Source organism: Gossypium hirsutum, chromosome D03, assembly GCF_007990345.1.
Source record: "Gossypium hirsutum isolate 1008001.06 chromosome D03, Gossypium_hirsutum_v2.1, whole genome shotgun sequence".
Classification (NCBI taxonomy): Eukaryota; Viridiplantae; Streptophyta; class Magnoliopsida; order Malvales; family Malvaceae; genus Gossypium; species Gossypium hirsutum.
Window position 1 is genome coordinate 50,812,195 of NC_053439.1, and position 22,134 is coordinate 50,834,328.

Consider the following 22,134-nt stretch of genomic DNA (forward strand, 5'->3'; position numbering starts at 1 on the left):
GCCTTGGCAAATAAGTGCAGCTTGTAGAGTGGCCAAAGCTTTAACAGCAAAAGGCCGGGGGTAGGTATATTCCTGCTTAAGTAAGAGCAAGCCCTTAGCACAATCCCTCTTGAACTCTTATGATAACTCATGTACTTGATGTTTTGTTTTCCAGAATATAGTAGGTGTCAAAGTTCACCTTCACTAACACCAAAGCAGGAGGGACCAGTGCACCTTTTCTCTGACCATTAGAGTATCCTAAACATTTGTCAATGCTTCAATATATTTAAAGTAGCCAACAATAAAGGTAAAGATTCCTCTACTATTTGGACTACCTTCATGAATGAGTTTATTTCTAGAACACAGCAAAGCCCAAATTGTGATTTCTATCTCAGTTTGTTCCAGACGACGATAAACAATTTGACTAACCATTCTTCATTGTTGGTTTGCATGTTGTCATGTCGACAATCAATCCCAAGCTTCACCAACAATCCTTTTGCAGTTTTCACTACCCCTAAAAACGTGCTTTGAGTTTTCCACTTTCAGTGAACATCTTCGGCATATAGGATTAGACAGCACTCTCTTAATGCAAAATTTTATTTTGAGGCAAGAAAATTTGTACGAATTTTCCATAAGATGATTTTAATATTTGTTGGGGATGTAATTTTCCATATTCTTTTGTATAAGTTTTTATAAGCATTAGGGAGAGTAGTTTGTAAAGTCCCATCAAGCAATATATTGTATCCACTATGCACCTGATAATGGCCAGTATGCTTGCCCCTCAAGATAAGCTTCTCTTCCTGATACTTAATTGGAATAGGGATGCAAAGAACACGGTTTACCTTACCAGGTGAAAAAAAAAGAGAGTGCAAATCTTGATTTCTTCATTAATCAAATCTCTCACCCAGTTCACATTCCTAATCCTTGGTGATTAAATCATGCTGCACCCACTTCTAAGGAGCCATTTATCTTCCCAAATATAAATGCAGCTACCTGTTCCAGCTTTCCACCTCAAACCAAAATTCAGCAAACCCCTAGCACTCCATATGCATTTCCATATCATCGAAGGTTGTGATCCTATCCTTGCTCTCATAAAATTACTATTTGCATATTATTTGGCTTTTAGAACCTGTTCAACAAGAGAACTAGGATTCACAATCAATTGCTAGCCTTGTTTTCCGAGTAAATTTGCTTATATCACAAAATCCCGTGCGCTCATTTTCCTTTACAAGGCAAAAGGTAAACTATAAACACCAATAAATGTTTCTCCTTAGAATTTGCAACCAATAGTAACTAGTAATCGCTTCAAGCTCCTTGCAAAAAGAAAACATGTCCGGGCAAATCAATATCACTTGTAAAATTGATTTAATGAACACTTCTTTACCACATTGAGATAACAAATAGGAACTCCAATTATAAATTCTCTTTTCTAACTTGTCTCCGAAACTCATAAATGTTGTTTTCTTATTTTGACCCATCATGGTGGTGTTAGAATCTAATATCGTTAGTGCAGTATATTCGTCAATTTATACTTGTAATTTTTCGAATAAATTGGTTTAAATAAAATTTCATTATACAATAATATCATTTATATATGTCTTTAATGGTTGTTGGATGTAAACAAAAATGTAAGCAAATATTGACTCATTAATTATCTAATGTTTAACTACTATTAAGTTGCATTATGTGGTCATATAATAATGCGAGAAGATAAATTAGATTAGTAGATATTCTAAATAGCCTGTAGTCTAATTGAAATTGAACAGATTGATTGAAAGATTATTATGTCGTTTATTAAGTCCAATTTGAGAGATGTCTTGTCTTGAGCATCAGAGTGAATGATTCCTAAAAAATAGAGACATAGATGTCATTGTCTGGACTAACAATACATCAAACAGGATTCAAGTTGAATTTATCCTAAACCCCTTTATAGATTCATTCACTTATGATATTCATAGTGTAGCATATCTTAATCCTGAGTGCATGATGGACTATGTATGCATGACTGATATACTTTGATGTAAATGAAGGCTTGATTTCAAATAAATAAGGAACCGAAAGTTGATACGTTGGATATACATCTTTTGCATGATATAGCATCATTCCGCAACGGTGGAATTCATATCTCAATTAATGGTAAATGATATCATCTCATTAACATTACATGATTGATGAAAAAAGAACATAATCAAGGGCCATTTGTCATAAGTGTAACGACCCGATTTACTACGGTGTTGAAAAATGCGGTTTTGGAACCCAATTTCGTAAACCAAGTCAATGAAATTATGAACAGAAGGTGATGTGAGTCACATGACCCAACCTTAGACCCATGGATGTGATGGGCTTTCTTTAACTCAATGCTCAATAATAAGGGAAAAAACAAAGCAAATTAAGGAAAGGTTGAACGAAACTTTTCAAGACTTTGTTATAAAGGTCTTAGAAGCACATACGAGGATAAAAGCAAATCAAGATTCACTTTTTTTGTTTTCAAGAAAATCAAGAAATGTAATCTTAGTCCAGTTTTGCTATTTTGGCTGATTTTAAGAATTAAGAAAATCAATGTTTCAAATTTTAGAATTTTTTTATCCAAGAAATCGAACCTTGAAGTCGGTGCGCGATGGATTACATGTACAAGCCCAAGTTCATTGGTTCATTTTAAATGAGCCAATTTTAGGAGCGAATAGATCACAAGTCCAAGTTCTTGAAAATTGGTTCATTGGGATGTCTACAAGCACATCATGAAGTTTGGAAAATGACTTAGTTGAACACAAGGACAAACTGTTAAAGTGGTCCAATTTGAAAACATTTTAATTTCTGTTTAATTTTACTTAATTAGTGGACCAACATGTTAATTAGTTGATGAGTTGTTATACTTAGTTGATATATTTATTACATTCCTTACATTTAGGAGATTAGTTAAGGGTTGATAGGCTATAAATATAAATACGGTGTGACTCCATTGTATTCTTTATTCATTGATTATTCACTTTTGAGTTAATAAAACTCTTTTTAATTTTTCTTTTAAAGAATTTTTCTTAGGTTTTCTTTTAGAAGAGTTAGTAAAATTAGAGTTGTTTGAAGAAGGTTATGAATTCATCTTGTTTCCAAGGCTCTTAGACTTTTCCACGCACCATGTCCATCTTTTCGATCTCTCTTCTTTTTGTTTGTTTTTTTTTCTATTTTGTTCTTGTTACGTTGAATCTAATCTTTGATATTTCTTAATTCCAAGTCTTATTTCAATCAAGAGGGGCATTCTCCTATCTTTTCTTATCAGGAAACATCCAAAAATAGGAGTTCTTTATTTTTCTTGCTGTTTGAATTCTTTTGTTACAAAACAATTTGCTTTAACTTAATTCTTCATTCTACTAAACTATTTTTGTTATTTTGTTTAAGATTGATTGGAGGCTTCTTTAGAGTCCAAGAACGATTTCTTATCTTCCAAGAAACCTTATTCTGCTCATTCTTGGACTCCTTTTGGTCGTCCCTCCCTTTATTTGTTGTTAGGTTTTCTTTTAATTTGTTTTCATTCAATTTCTAATTTGTTTTTGTTTCTTTTGTTTGACAACTTTTTCTTCATCAACAACGACCCAAATCACTCCAAACACCTGATTACTCATTGTTTTGACTGATCGAACCTTCTTTTTTAGTTTTTCTTGTGATTTCATTCAGGTTTTAGCCTTAGTTCTTCAAATTTGTTTTAATTGTTTGCTTTCACTTAATTGACAGCCTTATTTCGTTTGGAATTCATCAAAAACAAGTATTTTCTTGACCGACTTAGATTCCTTCAAGAACCCTAATTCTTAATTCGGTCTTTTTGTGTTGTTATTACCTGATTTTTGTTGTTACCCTTTCAATTTTGACTTGGATTGTTTGCGTTTCAGATTGAGTCAAACTCTAAGTTTCCTTTCATTCGTCTAGATCCCCAGATCAAATCTACGACTTGCACAAACTTGCGATCTTATTTCGCGCACGTCCATATTATTTGGTATCAATTTACTAGACATTTTGGGTCTTCTTTGAGTTTTTATAAACTGACTTCCAGCAAAACAACCTTAAAGTAGTTTTTTACCTAGATTTTTTTTTTGAAAAGTAATATTTTTCAGTGGGTAAACATTTTTCAAATTATCTGAAATTTTACACACTGATTTTTAGCACCCTATTGGAATATAAAAAAAATCCCACAAAAAAAAAGATCAAAAAAGTGAAAAAAAACCTAGAAAAATACGAAGATTTTTTTTTTAAAATCGTAGATTTATTTTCATGCCGAAACTTTCTAGATCAGATCTATACTATTTGAGGATGTTCTAGTTTAAATTTTTTGATTTTAGAAATCAGGAACTCCTTGAACGAAGTTTATCAAGTTGCTTAGTGGTTTTCATGTTTCACCGATTTTTATTGAGTCTTAGCCTTAGGTTTTCATATTTTTTTTTGCTTTTTATTGTTCCTTTACGCATTCTGACATTTTATTGTTTCCTATGTTAATAGATTTAAGCATGTTGCACATTTCTTCCTCCGTGTAACACAATTTTTTTGTGTCTAGTCAATATTGGACTCCTAGTGCCACTAGGTTTACTTTGTTAGTTCGATTCTAATGCATTCTGATTGATTGCTTATTAACAGTTTTAAAAGACTTAAAAAATTAATTCTTATCTTATTGAGAATGCAATTTTATTTTTAAGTGCATAACAGTGATGTTTGCTTAATTTTTCTTTCTTTAGTGTTGTGTTTTATTAAGGATTTCACAATGACTCGTGATACTCGTAGTAATAAAGGAAGTGATAATAGCAGGTGAAAAGCCACTAGTTACCATGAAAAACCATGGTTTTGTGACGAATGATACATTTGGTACTATAATCGGAAAATTGCAAATGGATCAAGAGACTCGAGATGCTCGAGATCAGTAAGGGGCCACTATTCTAAACACAATCAACAAAAAAAAATTATTTTAAAATTCAATAATTTTTATAACTTTTTATAATATTTTAAATTTTTATATGTTTGTATAAAATATTTTAATAATATTTATGATTGTTTATATCTTTTACAATCTCTTATGATTTTTATAATTTTTTAAAAATATAATTTTCATAATTTTTATGACCTTTATATATACAATTTTTATGACTTTTACTAGAAAAATTCATGATTTTAATGGTCAACATAATCGTTAATGGATAGGCATAATCCGTTTTTTTTAATTAACAATAATGATTCAAATGGACGTGAATTAAATTGTAGTAATTAATTGACTTTCTGATTTTTCTTTTTTTTCATTATTAATTTTAATTAAATGAAAATTAAAAGTGTGACCTATATATAGTTTATAAGAAAAGTGTAATCTATCCTATAATAATTAAAACAAACTTGTGATAAATAAAATTTAAGGTAGACTCAGAAATTGTTAATGATGGAAGTTTGTCTTTTTCATAAATTAAAAATATTATAGAACGTTTTATTAAAAATAAAATTTTATGCTTAGAATTAGATTTATTATATTTTATTAAAAATCGTGCAAATAGCGATAAAAGCGATGCGACTGAACAAGACCCCAAACACCATTTAAATCCTTGTTTGGTTGATTTGGAAATTTTATTGTTCTCTGATGGGTGTTGAAAATATTGCAAATAAGTGAATATGTATTAGGAAAATTGCCTGTGGGGTACTTAGACGTGGCCCTTCTGACCCCTTGATTGGGAAAAGTAGAGCAAGGATTAATGGTTATGCAGGCATGCTGTAGTTATTCGAAAAAGATGAATCAATTATGAAAGGAAAAAATGAGAGTTGGGTCACAGCCAGCAAACCAAAGGTAAAAGGTGGTGCTGGAGTTGGAATGAAGCTAGCATTTTACAACACATTTATGCTATCTTGAATCAGGTAAGACCCCTAATGCAATTGCAGATGGCCACCAGCACATATATAAAGATAAATGATTCTGTATTTATATCTTTTTGTATAGCTGAGGGTAAAAATCAGGAGGGTTTGGCTTCACCTGTAAATAGCTATATTGATTTCACTGTAGTAGATACAGTTTTGTTTCGTAGCAGTTTCCTGCAAATTCCTTTGGACGGTAAAATACAAAGTAGTTAATGCATAATATCCTATTTCTGATAGGATGGAAAGAATTACGAAACAAAGCAACAATATAACGAAGGCTTAAAGACCAAAAATAATTAGTTCAGCTTTGACCAAATAAATATTCAATAGAGAATAATAGAATAATATAGCAAACTAGATGGGAAGGTGGTGATGAGAATAAGGGGAATAGGCAGGTGAGGTAGCGACAAAAGATGGGGTGCTGCTAGTAGTAGTAGCCATCGTGGTCCTGGTCCCGGTTGGAGTCCTTTGAGGGCTTCTTGACCTTGACATCATGCTCAGGGTCACGGTACTGCGCCCATCTGCTCTCTCCCCGCTTCTCCGAGGCCCTTTCTCTGCCCACTTCAGCTCTGCTTGCTTCACCATACTCGGGTACCTCCAACAGCAGCCCATCTTTCCTGCTCTTTTTATGTACCTATCCAATCACTCATAAAACGTTCTCTCTTATTGTTTGCACATCTATATATCTATATAATTCACTCCAAAACTTAACTCTTCATGGGGAAATGTTAAGTTACCTTGGGCTGAATCTTCTTCCCAAACACAGAACGCACTTTCTGCCTTCTGCCATTTCTCCCATCCCAATACATACGCATTGCCTACAGTACACCCTTCCACAAACCTGCATATATATGCTAGCTAGTGGTAATCTTGAATTGTTCAAAAACAGAGATATGCAGCGTATATATTTTTGAAATTGGTTTCTAAACTAGAAATTAAAGTTTCTGACAACTTATTGGCCATATCCTAACAGCATAAATTCATTAAACATCAGCTTCCAGTCATATAGTGTCTCGGCCATGCAGCCGTTGCTTTTCTTTTGCACAAATTAAATGAAATTAAATATCTTGGTTACCAGGCATCGATGGCGGAAGATGTATATGTAAGTACTGCAGATGGTGCATATGTTGGAGTGAGGAATCCCAGGGCGGCGTCTTTGCCCTCTTTCCGGATAGTTAGATGCCGTGCTTATGACGCTTTCGTCATCGTAGGACACCCCATGCCTAAACTCCGTATGACCCCTGGGACTAGTTCGTTGAGTTTGATCCTTCCAGGCACGATGGTGATCCATTCCCACGTGGGAATCAAAGTTGTCAGTGTCATGAACATAATGTTTATGGTGATGGTTGGCCCCTTGCAGGCCTCTGCTGAAATCAAGGCTGGGAAGTTTGGTCAAAGATGATCCTAATTGTTTTGGAGTTGGAGTATTGTCTTGCTGAAGGGGATCCATCGCGCTGGTGCTTCTGTTGTTATCAGATGCGCTTGCCTTTTGCTTCATGTCAGCTAGGTCCTGGAAAGTGAGATTAACAGAGTCATCGGGGATCCCCAGATATAGTTGTTCAAGCTCCACTCGGGCCTTGGCCAAATCTCCCATTCTGATGTTGATGATTCTTAATTGCTTCGATGCACAAGGGAGAGAGGTTTGTGGGGGAATGAAGTGTTCCAAGTTATTAAGGGGTGAAAGCGCGTTTATTGTAATGTTTCATTGAAGATGGAGACGCGTATGTATATTTAATTTAATAAAATGCATGGCCGGACTAGACGATGTTATACTTTGGCGTGAGGTTCTTCAGCCTCATTATCAAACCACAATTCTCACCAAACTGATCTATCATTTGATTGCAATTATTTTAATGTGGTGTTGGAACCAAGGAAAGCCATATATTATTTGGTTTATGATTCATGGGTTTAGTTTGAGAGATTTAATCTTTTTCATGGTTTTGATGTATAGATTTACTTTGAGGTTGATTTCTTGACTCAATTTGAGTGGATAAATTTAGTTTGAGAGATTTATGACATAATCGAAATCGAGAGATTTAATTAATAAATTTGATTTAATAATGGTGAAACCAGAGAGAAGACCATTAGTGGCCTTGAACACCCATCTCAATTATTCATTCACAAAATTAATTATGAAAAACTTAATAACCTAACCTATAATGTATGTGAGAAGATAAAAATGAAGCAGGTGAAGGCCGGACTACATATTCATATAGAGATAAACAAATAAAGATGAAATTATATATTTGTCAGAAACAATGGTTAGAATTAGTGAAGGATTGAAGTAAAGTTAAAAATGGTAACCAAACAAATGCATGCACTTGTTGATAAGTAAACGGAAACTTCCCCTCTTAATTACCACTCATGCATGTCGCATTCCATATTTTGGTAATGCAAAAGCTAAGTATAATATTAAATAACACTCAACCTAGTATTATTATATTAAGATGTTTGGTTGTTAAATATTGTGATATTTATTATTTACCATCTGTCTAAAACCAAATTCCATAGCAATTAAAACAAAACCCTTTCGTTCTAGGAATCGGGAAGGAATTACTTATGCCCCTTGTATTTTATTTTATTATTTTCCTTTAGAGTTGAATGCACTTATGGATAAATAAACATTGTTTGTTGAACAATTCGTTTATTAAATAAATAAAAATAAAGTTTTGAGGCTTGTTTATTAAACTGACCAAATACGAATAAGAATAGTTCAATTCATTTATCTTTATGATCAAGTTTATTTATATTTATTTAAAACTCATTTAACAAATCATTTAAAACTTATTTATTGTTCAATTAACATATATTAAAAATTATTTTGTTCAATATGTGTTTTATTTATAATATAATTATTAATATTTATATTTAATTATTTTATATCTAAAAAATAATATATATGTTTATTTATTGTTTGTTTATTATTCATGAACACATTTGAGAACATGTTAATATTAAACAAATAAGCATAAACACATAATTTTAAATAAACGAACACAAATCAAAAGTTTAAGTTTAAGTTTTTTTAAAAATAAATAAACAAACATGAATAGAAGTCCATGTGTTCAAACTCAATTCATTTACAACCCTCATATCGAAAAAAGACCTTCCCCACCAAAAGAACAGGAAAAGGAGAAGAATACAATTCACTGATTAAATTATTCTATCTGCAACAACCTGGAAAAAGAAGGAATTAAACCAACCGATTACATTTGAATAAATTTAATATGTTATGTTCTGTTTTAGCGAATTCAACTTGTTTATATCGTTACTTATAAATATAGATGATTGATAAACCAAATCACGGCCACCACCTAGCACCAGCAGAATGTATGGATAACAAGACAGCCCGAGCCTTAGCCTGCCATAATAAATGTGGAAAGAAACGGACAGACAAAGACAAAGAGGCGCCCCATTTACTTGGTATAAAGGTAACCAGCTTAACAAAGGTTATTGCAGTGTGTGTGTATTTGAAGATGTGAGGCTAACACCTACAGAACTAATATACCTGTAAAAGGAAAGGAAAAAAAAAAAAGAGCAGCAAATCTGCCAAGGACATTTTCATTGAAGACTATTTCTCTCCAAGCTGGGCCCCTTATGCCCTACATGCTCCCATCCTACAGATGCAAGAAACTCTTCATCAGAGAGGGGTCTCTCATTCTCTCTATTAACTTTTGACTGAAAATGGGACCCAAGGCTACCCTGTTGCTGTTGCTCAGTCTTTAAGCTTTCAATTCCATTTTGCTTAATGTAATTTTCTACTGGCAAGCTGGTAGCTTCAACAAAACTCATCATATTCAATCCTCCTTCAAGTTGCACATCTTCACGAATGGGGTGACAATTCAGGTCTATTTCTCCAGTGCTGGCCTCTGCTACCTCACGTTCAATTCTGCTTCGACTTCCTTCATTTTCTGAATGATCGTTTCTTGTGTCCTTCAGCTCTGTTTCATCCATTTGCTTCTTATTATCCCTTTCGGAAATTTCTGCTTCATGTTCTGATTGGCGTTTCTTCTTCCGTAGCATGAGTGTTTTAAACCGGCGTTTTACTGTCAAGCACACATTACAGGTGCAATTCGCTTTGTGCTTTCCCTTCCCACTTGGAGGCTGAATGCACACAATGCAGGTACAACCAGGACGGTGTCTAGGATGTTTTGTTGTAGCTCCAACTGAAGACTCCCCCACATCACCCATTTTGTCACCTAGAACTGCAGCGCTTGCCAGAGCATCCAAGCCTGTAGGTTCAGGTTCTGGGGCTACCTTAGGGCTTTCTTGAACTTTTGCCTTCTTCAAATCTGGGGAAAGGTTTCAAGTGGTGATAGTAGTCAAGAAGTATAATGAAAGTCAAATAGGACACCAACTATAAGGGCTGAAATATATATACACGCATATATATATATGCATACATGTGTGTGCATGTATGAGTGTCTATGTGAGCGCATGGCACATTTATTCATGCCAAATAATGAAAATAATGCAGCACTGTCACACATACACAAAGAAAAAAAAATGCAGTCTGTAGCTAGTCAAGTATCACGGTATACAAAGATATGCATATGTCTACTTGCTCAAATGTGTGCAAAACTAATGCGGCATTAACACATGAATAAAGGATCATTTACAGTATACAAAACGTTCTGAAACCATCTTCCTGTAGAAAGAAAACCTACTTTGTTTTCCTAAAATTATCCTAAATAATGTGCCACAGAACCTCTTCTGGAATATTGCCCTACCTGTACCCACTTTGAGAATATTCTCCAGTTCCTTTGGGCCGGTCTCCTCTGGTGCAGAACATGCACACCTAGGAACACATACTCAATCAGCAAAGCATAAACATCAAGACTAACGTTTCATCCCACAAAATGGTCCCTCAATAGTAGCAATCTTGTTAAAAAAAATAAAACAGAATGTCCCACCTGCTAGAATCCCAAACATTATCAGAACATTTCCACTTTGAAGGGAGGAGAACATCAACTGGTAACCTTCGCCATTTGGAGCAATCATCGCACTGGGCCCATTGCTCCTGTTCCCTACAGACAATCCTCATATATTCCAGTTAAAAAAATATAGAAGAAAAGAAGCTATACAAATATGTTCTTTACCAAATATGCAGCAATGTGAGATCTTAAAAGTTGTTCCAGCATCTATGGAACTATAATTCATGGCAAACTGGTATCATTCCAAAAGCAAGAAAAAGTTTCAATAATTAAAGTAAAAGAAGGAAACTGGAAAGTCGCGGTTATGTTCAAAAGAGACTGCATAACAAACGATTTAGAGAGACAACAGATCAGAGCGTGGGTATAAAACCAAAGTTTTCCAAACTGAAAGTTTGACCACCCTACGGAAGGATTTTAATGCTTTGAAGCATTGTCAGCATTCACAATCAGGAAATAGCTCCAAAACTTAGACTTCTGCTAGCAGAAGCAAGACTACTATAGAACATGTTCAAATAATCTTTTACAGTTCAGACCCTTTTGCAGATGCCCTAACCATAATCTTGCATGATCTATGAACAATGGCAAAACAAAGACAAATACTAGAACCACATTATAACTTCATCAACTGCCAATTTTTCCAATGACTAATGAGAAAATACAGAGAAATGTGTCATGTAGGCTTACCCAGATGGCCAGGCACCAAATATAGTCCTCTTTCCAAAAACAGGGGGTTCCTAAACAAACAAACATCATTGATCACAAACTTTAAATAAACATAGTATATATGAATTTGCATCAACAAATCATCACGGCATTGTTATAACAAAAGGAAAAAAGTGATTGCTACATACATCATATTCTTCAAATTCATGGTCCTCAATAGTCACAATGCTAGGCCTGACACTTGGGGGTGGACGAAGCAAGTCCTGTGCTTCTTCCCATGTGAGCCTTAACTCCAACGCATCTACACTATGCATCAGCAACCTCTTACTTTTGGATCCAATATTTCTAGTCTTCTTCTTCTCTGCATTCATTGCTAGTTGATGCACGGAATTCTCATTTGCCCTGACTCCATGGTCCTCATCTCTACTGCGACTAATATTTCCATCAGGTAAACCAAAATGTTCAGACAGAGCATTTCCAAGAAGATCCTTTCCTCCTTTTGGGGTCTGAAAAAGACCAGAGTAAGCACTCACTGTAGACAAATACTCAAATAAGTTTGAAAATCTTCATAATGATTCCAAAAAGGTTTGCATGGAGCTTGACCTGTGTATCAGAGTTTGCCGCCTTCCGGAACCCCATAACAAGTTTACCCCCAGGATCTATTCGACTAAATGTAACTGCAATGGGAGAAAAAAAGTTATTACTAGTAAATAAGAGAAAGAAAACTTGAAGTCTGCAATGCAAGTTGACTTCTCACTAGCATTATAAAGCTATTAGATTATCAAGGAAAGAGGATACATAAATGCACTAAAGATCTCAAAAATAAATAAAATTTCACACAAGGAAACTGACATATAAAGTGAAACAAACAATCCAAAACCGTGGAGCACACAAAAAAATGCAAAGCAGGAGGAAAAGAAGAAGCAAGTACTAGTTTTGCTCTTCAGTTCTAATGGAAAAGAATTTCACACAACCTTACTGAAGAAATCTAGTGTTTTCTTTTCCTGTTTCACATCATAAATAACTATTACAAAATGAATATAGATGGAGAGCAATGTTATAACTTTCATAGCTATGCATGTACCATGAGGAAAAAATAAAGTTCCTCAAATAGGATGTAATACCTAAAGACATAGAACGGACATCCAAGCTATTAATTGGAGTCAAGGAAACTAACTCTAGACGCAGCATAAAAGCAACAGATTCAGACACCTACACGAGATTAAGGTCCATATAGAGAAACCGAAGTGATGGAGGGGTTTTATCCCTTTAAGAATCATAAAGGGACAGTTCCTAGTTATAGCCTCCACAACTGAGATCCTTTAAAGGAAAAATTATCTTTTAACATTTTCAGATAAAGACACATAATAGAAGTGCATAAAGTGATCACTCTTAAGGCTTGAACCATTCTCTTTTTGTTCTCAGATCTCTAACCTAGAGGTACATTTCACCAAGCAAATTGCATTCAAGTTCTAATTCTTGGGGAAGTTGTTTCATTAGACATCGAATTATTTCCACTACAAAACCATTGAGCTATTCTGTACAGAGAACCATTAAAAGGATTCCTTTTCTATCACAATAAAATTATCAATACAAAATCAAATAAGGAACAATAGCATAGATATCAAGCAAGATTATACATCATGCTCTTAGCAGTAAAGTAACAGATTATACCAGTATCGCCTGCTCGTAATTGCATGGACTGGATACAAGGAGTAACACCCTCCAAAACATACATCCTACTATTGTTATTTGGCCAAAATCTGAACTGAAATGTCCATTCTTTCCCATTTACATCTTGAATCCTTAGAGGAAGGCCTTCTGATTGTGAAATTGGAGGAAAATATGCCTGCATTGATTTCTAGTTCATACAAATGCAATGCCAGGACAAGAATGAAGGGGTAGATAGGGGGACTTTGTTGCAGAGGGTGGGGTGCAAGGAAAAGGCATGAAAGTGAGTATATAGAAAAACTTACTTCAGCACATGCTTTTGGGAGCACTAATCGACCAATTCGACCAGCATCACTGGCACTGAGAACCTTCTCAAACAGTGGCACAATGGTAGATTTTAAACTTCAAATTTGCAACTTAAGGTGAACAACAAATTTGAACCAACAGAGTTAATAAAAACTACATATATAAATCATTCTAGGAAAACCAGAATTTAGAAACTTAAGCTAACAATCATGGATACTCTCCCGATAGTTTCTGTAGCTCTTGGTCAGTAATCCTGGGCCAATACCGAGGAAGTAAATGATTTTTCCCACGTCCCTCAACTGGTGGCCTTGTGATACGTGCCTGAGGAATCATGCCTTTATTCAGTTCTGAACTTGTTGTTAGACCATTTTTAGAGGGTTTGGGCAATATGCGACGAGATTGCTGCCCTTGTTGAAAAGAGGACCATGTTTTGCTCGGTTCTTTTCCATCAGCTAGCCCACTGGAAAAAGGCAGTAAAAAATTGGGATTGGCAGAAGATCCTCCCAAAGACATGCTCAAATAAGGTTGTGGAAGTGAATCCTGAATATCTCTAACGTCCAAAGCTGATCTAGCAATGTCTAATTTTGCAAAGTTAGCTGGTCGGACATATGGTTGTGTAGCATTTGAAAACCCAGCACCTACTTTCTCAGTGGGGCATATGACTTCCTCTCCTCTGTGTTGCCCAAGAGATGCATTTGCATCACCTCTCTGAGATTGAGGCAAGAGGTTGCATTCATTAGCCTCCATGGATTTGCACAATGGTGCAAGTGTTCTCTCATCAACATGATCACTAACTGCTTTACCTTCAACAGCACTGGATCCAGCATTATTCATTGGCACTGCTCCAACTCCTTCAGGGATTTCATCACCATGTGTCTGCAACACAAAAGGTAAAATAACAGTAGGAAGCAACAAGAACACGACCAATTAATATTCCAAACACCAAATTACTTAATGTGCCATTTCAATTGTTAAAATATTGGTTCCTAGATCCTACTTTCCGTGGACTTCGGTGCTACAACTGAGAGCATCACTACAAATGAAGCAAAAGATTACAAAAATAAAAGGCTAGCAGAAGAGCTACGTTGGTGTAAAGAAGCATCAACTTTTTCCCATGATCTCAAACCAGGGTTACCATATATGTTTGACTGAAACGAAAATTCATGTTAAACATCAAAAGAAGAAACCAAGTGAGTGACAGAAAAAAGTACCTGAATTCTTTTAACTGTATGAAGTCGGGAGCTCTTTGCGCAGCTGATACACCCAACACCACCATAATCTAGGAGTTCAAGCAGATAATTGGAGGCTATGCATCCACAGTGAAGATGCTGCCATATCAAGTTTAATTACTTAAAAATGATAGACAATTGATTATTGATTGAACTATAATAAGATCAGCAGGATTATCAGCTTACATTGCCGCATATTCGGCACTCCCTCCAGCCAGATTCCTCCAAGTGGAATGTATCACAATAGACGCCATCCTCGTAGGCAGAGCTTAAGCACAGAAGTCAGAAGACAAAAAAAGAAAAGAAAAGAGAAAGCATTGAAAATCAATAGAATTAAACAGTTAATACATGAATAAAACAACACTATCGCCTTAATAGTTCAGGAAAAAAAATCTAAGTCTCTATTGGAAGTAGAATATCATGCACCAATGCACACCGTCTGAGAGGAGGGGAATTCCATGCAGCTCCTGATCTATTTTAGCAGTATCAGCACTTAATTTAGGTACATTGATGATGCGTATTCTACAGCTTTTAGCAATAATGACTCGAAATTTAGAAGACCACTAATGAAGTGCAGTTTTGAATGGTTAAATAACATTTATGTTTTTGAACACCAGATTAAGCGCAAAATCTCACAGGTACTTTTACGATCTATAAAATTAATACTTGATTTGATAAATTTCTGAAAAAAGGGTGAAAGTACCTGTGAGATTTTGAAAAACGTAAAACAATAAGGGTGATAAAATAAATCCAAATTTGTAGTACTAGTAGCAAGGAAAGCGTTAAATTTGAAACCCAAAACCCAAAATGTGGAACTGATAGAAATATGAAGATTGGAGTACCCGCAGGGGTAGCAGAGATGAGCAAAACCACCAGATCGCAAAGGCCAACCCTTCTTCCATTCATTGCTGGTAGCAGCTCCACAGGAGGAATTCATGCAAATCTTGGACCCCATCCAGCACAAGCTGCTCAAATCAAAATAAAAAATCAAAATCAAATCCCCTTTCAAAGTCATTCATGAGTCCAATTATAATTTCATCAATGGAACACCCCCATGCACAACATATATCGAATATTTCCAAAAAGAGAAAAAAAAAAGCATGATGATAACATTAAAAGGAAGCTGACCTCGTTCAACCCACAACAAATCAGTCATTCAGAGAAGCAACCCACTTCACTTGGAATGAACAAGAAGAAGAAGGAGGAGGAGGTAGTCAACCAGCAAGAAGTGGACGAGTGAATAAAACGAAGAGAAGAAAAGAGAAGAGAAGAGAAGCGTAACGGCGGTGGTAGATGTAATTATGCTTTGTTATTGCTATAGTTACTACTACAACTACACATAAATTTAGAATTAAAAAAAAGGAACCCAAAGAAAACGTGCCTATGTTTATGTTTTGTGAGAGAGAAAAGAGTGAGTGCATGCACGAGCAGCGTCAGAGCATGACACTTGAAGACACACCACACCGCTTAAGCCTTAAAGTTAAAACCCCCGAACTAACTCTCTCTCCCTCTCTGCCCTTTCTCCTTTTCGGGCACTCATACACTCACCCAGCCGTTTCCTTGGATTCTGTGACCTCTTCTGTCTCATCTTATATTACTTCAACAGGGATTGGGCCTGTGGGCTGTGTTTCTTTTACCAATGGCTACGCCCTCTTTCTGTCACTTACCAGCGTCATCAACTTATTTATGTTACTTACGACTCCAAACTTAAATTTTAACTCATGCTTGACTCCCCTTAGTTGGATAGTACGTGCATGTGTTGTTGTTATGCATGGTTGTACAGCACATGACATGGCCATATTTAAAGATTAATCCTTCATTAGAATATTACTTGCATGTTTGCGTAGCATAGGAACTCTACACTTTAAAGTTTTTAAAATGTAAAAATGGAAGAATTCGATTCAGCTTCCTCATTACATGTCAAAAATAGGCTGTTATATACTAATTTACTTAATTAATCAATTCCTAATCATCACTCACATCACAACCTTTTAAAGCAAACGATTATTAATGCAGCAAAGCATCCACCTCCCTCGATCCTTGTTTATTGTGTTTGATTTTGGTTCTGCTAGGGTATATAAAAGATTTGACTTAATTTCTTATTGCCTTGATTCTTTTTTCATCCGATAAGACTTTCATTCACACACAACCAATCATCTTTTTTCTTTCTTTAAACCACTCTTGATTGTTATTGGTATTATTATTGCTACTATAATAATGCATTGGCAGTTGGCATTAATGAACCCACCAATAAGAGATTAAACCATATAATTGTAATGTCATGTGTCGTGCGTCAAATCCGATGAATACTATGCCTGCATGCATCATGCATAGACAACTGGAGAAATGAGATGCTTGGTTAATTGTTGTTGACTTGGCTGCTTGAAAACGTTGCGTTGCGTTTTTGGGAAAAGAAAAAGACTGTTCATTCAGAATGGTCAAAAGGGAAAGCGAAATGGGTTTGGTTGCTGGATCCAACCTTAGGCTTTTTCAAGGGAAGGATTGTTGAAAAAAATAAACTTATAAAAAATTAACGAAAGTTTCAAATAGTGTATCAATGTTATTTTTTTAAAGTTCTATTCGCATTACGTATATTATGGTGTGTAAAAAAGTTATTGACAAATGAACCTAAAAAATACAATAAAGCCTAATGACTGGTTACGTTTTGCATTAACGGTAACAATCCATTGGTTACTCTTAATGGCATATGTTGGTTGCGTGTTGAATAAAGAATTGGTATGAATGGCATATAAATTAGATGATAATAGAATTTGAATTAGATGTATGCAATTGATATAAACTTATATTGCATTGACTTGAATCATGAAAATACCACTGAGTATTATCACTAAACATACGATTTGTTTTACCATGCGTAGGTATAGGTACATCTTGAGGTTCTAAGAAGTGATTCCAGCGCCCAAGAGGTGATCTCGACTGAACAATATTTGTATAGTTTCATTTTGTTAAATATCTGGCATGTACTTAGGTCGAGTTGATTTTTGCATAAGGTGTGAATACGTTAATAATTGAAGCTTAAAATGGTAACTTGGAAGTAGTCAAATGATTGATTTGCATATGTGAATTTGGTTCTTATATGGATTAATGTATGAAAGGTTGCAAAATTGAGATTTATATGTGAATGTATATGTCAATTTGGTAAATGAATGGTAATTATAAGTGTTTAATTTAATATGTATGTTTAGGTAATGTAAAGGTATATATGATGAGATATGATAAGAATGAACATTTGAGAATGACATATTTGACTGGAATGGTGATTGATTGTGATGAATTTGTTTTCTAAGTGGTGCAGGTTGGTGTTATGTTGGACCATTTAGAAATAGATGATCATGTTGCGATGTCAGACCCTTAACGTCATGACAAGATCAATTCAGTGAGTTGCGTTGCGACGAGAAATCCCCAAAGTCGCGACGTCAACCCAATACTTTGAATTTTTTACAATTTGATCCTATTCGATCTCGGGTTAGTAAAAGAGCTTTTATAAGATCATATAAGACTCGAAAATGATTACATATAGTATTATACACATGTTACTTGTATTTGAATATTTAATGATATTAAATTGAATATAAATTATTGTAGTTGCTCCAGTAATAAATATGGTATCCTGTAGCTCGAACCCGATGATTGGGTTGGATAATGGTGTGTTACAATTGCACTACCCCTATAATCAAATATTTGGAGGAGGAGGTTTACAACTAAGTGCTTATATCATATAGGCCACATCTCTAACAACTGCCTCAACTTAAAGGATGCAATTGAAGCTGCGATAAGGGAAAGATAGTTGGGAAGGTTTATAGAACAAAACCTTAACTACTCCCAAAAGCAAGGAAAGGAGGAACAAGTCTTAGGAGCCTTAAAATATTGGTGCAAAAGGAGGAGCGATCTTAGGATGCTGATCCACGACGACCAACCACTTGAAAGAACAAAGACCAGAGGGGGAAAGGCAACTAGGCTCCTTCGAAGGCTAGTGTTTAGAGAAACAACTCCATTCATCATCTAACTTGAATTGAAATAATGCTTGTTTATAAATGGGTGAAAGAGGTTGACAACTAAGGTGGAAGTGAAGGCTTTTCAAGATAGTAGGTACATGAGCTTTGTAGGAAAAAAAACAACCCAGAGTAGCTCGATGTGCCTTACTCTTAAAGCCAAGAGATAACACTCTGCAGATGCTAAGTAGAATACCACCAAAATAGACATATGAAGAAGGCAAGGCATAAGGAGGAGATGTACACTGTCGAAACCATTTTTTTGAAAAAAATAAAAGTTTTAGGTTGTCGACTTTAAAAAATGAAAATTGGGAGTCGCCACCAATATTTTATTATGGTGTGATTGGATCACCTAAAAAAACGGCTTTGGTCTACGAGTTTTAGAAAAACGGATCCGGGAGTCAGTTACGTACGAGGAAGGATTAGCACCCTTGTAACACCCAAAATTGGTACCTAGTTAATTAATTAGTGTCTTAATGTCGAAAATTTGAAAAATATAATCCTTAACAAAAACTTAAAAACGTTACTTATTAGGACCCTTATCATTTCGAAGAAAGAAAATGTCACACCCAATGCGTTAGGGCACAACATTCTAATTTCCTCAAAAATGAATTAGTCTAAAACTCGTGTAATAAAAATTTAAAAGAATATTCATTTGTTTAAGATTTAAGAAATTGCGGCCCAATACGTTAGGGCACAATTCCTCAAAACCCCAAACTTGAAATATTTCCTTTATTATTATTTTTTCAAAAAATCTTTGTCTCGAGAAATCAATACGTCACACCCAATACGTTAGGATACAACATATTTAACTCCCCAACAACAAGCTTTTTATTTTATATATTTTTTTATTAATGAGCAACCCTCGATCGTTGGATTTAACGAAGAAAATCGGAACCCAATACGTTAGGGCTCAATTTCCTTGAAAATCCTAAATACGAGTGTTATCTCAATTTTGAAAATTTTAAAATCGAAAAAAAATGATGTGATGCTACATTAAATATAAAATGTAATAATGAATACAACAATGGCATAGAAATAAACGAAATTAATGTACATAAACAACGACATGTAAAATATCAAATGAATATAAATGAAAACATAAATCAATAAGCAAATGAAGGAAATAAACAAAAAAATATAAAGAGAAAAAGGTACAAAATATATATACATTTGAAATTATGAAGAATAAAAGACATAAAGATAATTTACTCATAAAATTTTGGGTTATAAAACTTATATATATATAAAAAACATAATGCATTTATGAAAACAATGAAAATATAAATATATACATATAAAATATATTCATGCATTTACAAAAAAATGAAATATATAAGTATAATATAAAACGTGGAAAATATTTATAATAAGCTTTGAATGGAGTATAAATATATGTGTATATATTACAAAAATGTATAAACATATAAAAATCATAAAATATGGACAAACGTATAAATATTATGAAATATAAATGTGTATATATATATGTATAAAAAACTATGAAAATAAAATAATAATAAAGTATGTATATAATATGTATATATATTAAAACATTTAAAATATATATGTATATATATTAACATGCATATGAGCATATATACGTAGGTATAATAATAATATATAATATAATAATAATAATAATAACAAAATTAATAAAATAGACTAAAAACCTAAAATGAAAGATTAAGGATTAAATTGAAAATCAACATAATTTAAAAAAAATGAAGGGCCCAATTAAAAGGCACGAATAACTCATAGGGCTCGAATGAGAAAATATCTTCATCCTTTGAAACGCGTCACTTTATTAGGGCTAAAAAAAATAAATAAATAAAATTCGCAGTGGTATCACCTTCTCCCTTTTTTAAAATCGTAAATAAATAAAAAATAATCGAAAAAGAAAAAAAAAGAAAACAGTAAGCCACCTCTAAAAAACTGCCAATCGTTCTTCCTTTTTTATTGATTCTTTTTTTTTCTGACAATGAAGAGAGAGGCCTCTATTTATAGCTGAGCCTCCCCAAATCCAACGGTACAGATCAATTACATCAACGGCTAAGATTAAAGGGTATCTACAAATTAAATCTCTAAGATTACAAAATCATATATTCTAAGATTGTATATATCATATCTAAGATTGCATATCATATCTAAAATTGTATATCCTCGAAAATTATGTTTCCATATGTGAGCCCGGACTAAAATTGGGTATTACATACACTGTATTGGATCTTGGATTTCCTTACTGAAATTATAATGCCTAATAACGTCTTGAAAAGCGGTTTGATAAGAGAAAAAGATAATTATGAATAAAATTAACCTTTTAGGTGCGCAAAGGCGAAGACCTTCCCTCAATGGGAAGCAATGAAGGTACAGTCTGATGGTCTCCTTCATCTAAAACAACAAAAGTAAAATAACAAATAATAAGACTAAGATTTTTTATATGGTTAAAAAATAATCTTATGTTTGCAAGGCATACTTAAAAATGAATCTACAATAAAATCTCACAAGTAATTTAAGTCCAAACTACCCACCGATCACTCTCCTCCCCAACACTTTCCTTCAAGAATAAAATAATCACTTAACCGATCAAGTGAAATTACAAAGCAAATTCCCAAGAACAATTGTTCCTAATTCAACAAGATATGGTCTCAATTCCCTTCTGCATCAAGGATGATGTCAAGCCTTATAGGCAAGGCAAGTAATATTAAATTCAATCTTTCATGACCACCTTCATTATCCTCCTATATTTAAATTTGAAATACCATATTTATTTTAAAAATTAAATATAGTCAGGCATCACCTTATCTGATCAATCAAATGATTAATAGTATCTAATAATACAATTCGAAAGTTTCCCACAAAACACTTACTCTTCTAGAATATATCTAGTTTCACTTTTACAAAAAAAAAAATCATATACTTATGATCTAATTTTACAAGTTAAAAATGTTTGTCATAAGCATAGTTGAAACTAATATTGCCACAAATAGTTTAGATAGTAAATATTCTAACAATTTTCTCTTTTAACATTTTTGACAAAATCTTACAACAAATAACACACTCAATCAACATACTGCATCAACAAATCATCAAGCATCATAAGCAAGAAATTTAACATTAAAAAGTCATGCATAAGTCATAACATATCAAGTGTTGGCAGTATAAAAGTTGTAGGAGTCCCTAAGCAAATGACAGTGGGCTGGCAAGTGACAACGTATTTGAACTTCAGCCCATACCGATATTGAATTCTTGTGAGACTAAGACATGAGATGATTAAAGGTCCAATCTGTAACATCTGCATTTTAACTCGAGGTTAAGTACAGTGATAGATTAGGTTAATAATTAGTATAAAATTTTTGAAATATAATAAATAGGAATTTTGAGTATTAAATTAAGAAGTATATAGATCCAATAAGAAATTAAAAAAATAAAATAAAAAAATACGCCATACATGTTTATTTTTAT

General features: G+C 33.9%; 2 protein-coding genes across 2 annotated transcripts; both read right to left on the minus strand.

The window, feature by feature from the left end:
* Positions 1 to 6,139: 6,139 nt before the first annotated feature.
* Positions 6,140 to 7,447, minus strand: LOC107927026 (uncharacterized). Its single transcript, XM_016857992.2, has 3 exons — positions 6,929 to 7,447; positions 6,591 to 6,694; positions 6,140 to 6,487 (listed from the first exon to the last, which is right to left on the minus strand). Exons 1-3 carry the CDS (start codon positions 7,445 to 7,447, stop codon positions 6,208 to 6,210), a joined length of 903 nt encoding a protein of 300 aa, XP_016713481.1. The 3' UTR covers positions 6,140 to 6,207.
* A 1,599-nt stretch (positions 7,448 to 9,046) lies between these two features.
* LOC107927129 (B3 domain-containing transcription repressor VAL1) lies at positions 9,047 to 16,213 on the minus strand. Its single transcript, XM_016858132.2, has 13 exons — positions 15,785 to 16,213; positions 15,499 to 15,621; positions 14,843 to 14,924; positions 14,639 to 14,755; positions 13,645 to 14,303; positions 13,427 to 13,523; positions 13,125 to 13,299; positions 12,054 to 12,127; positions 11,639 to 11,956; positions 11,472 to 11,521; positions 10,767 to 10,880; positions 10,584 to 10,651; positions 9,047 to 10,145 (listed from the first exon to the last, which is right to left on the minus strand). Exons 2-13 carry the CDS (start codon positions 15,609 to 15,611, stop codon positions 9,415 to 9,417), a joined length of 2,598 nt encoding a protein of 865 aa, XP_016713621.2. The 5' UTR covers positions 15,612 to 15,621; positions 15,785 to 16,213; the 3' UTR covers positions 9,047 to 9,414.
* Between the last annotated feature and the right edge of the window lie 5,921 nt (positions 16,214 to 22,134).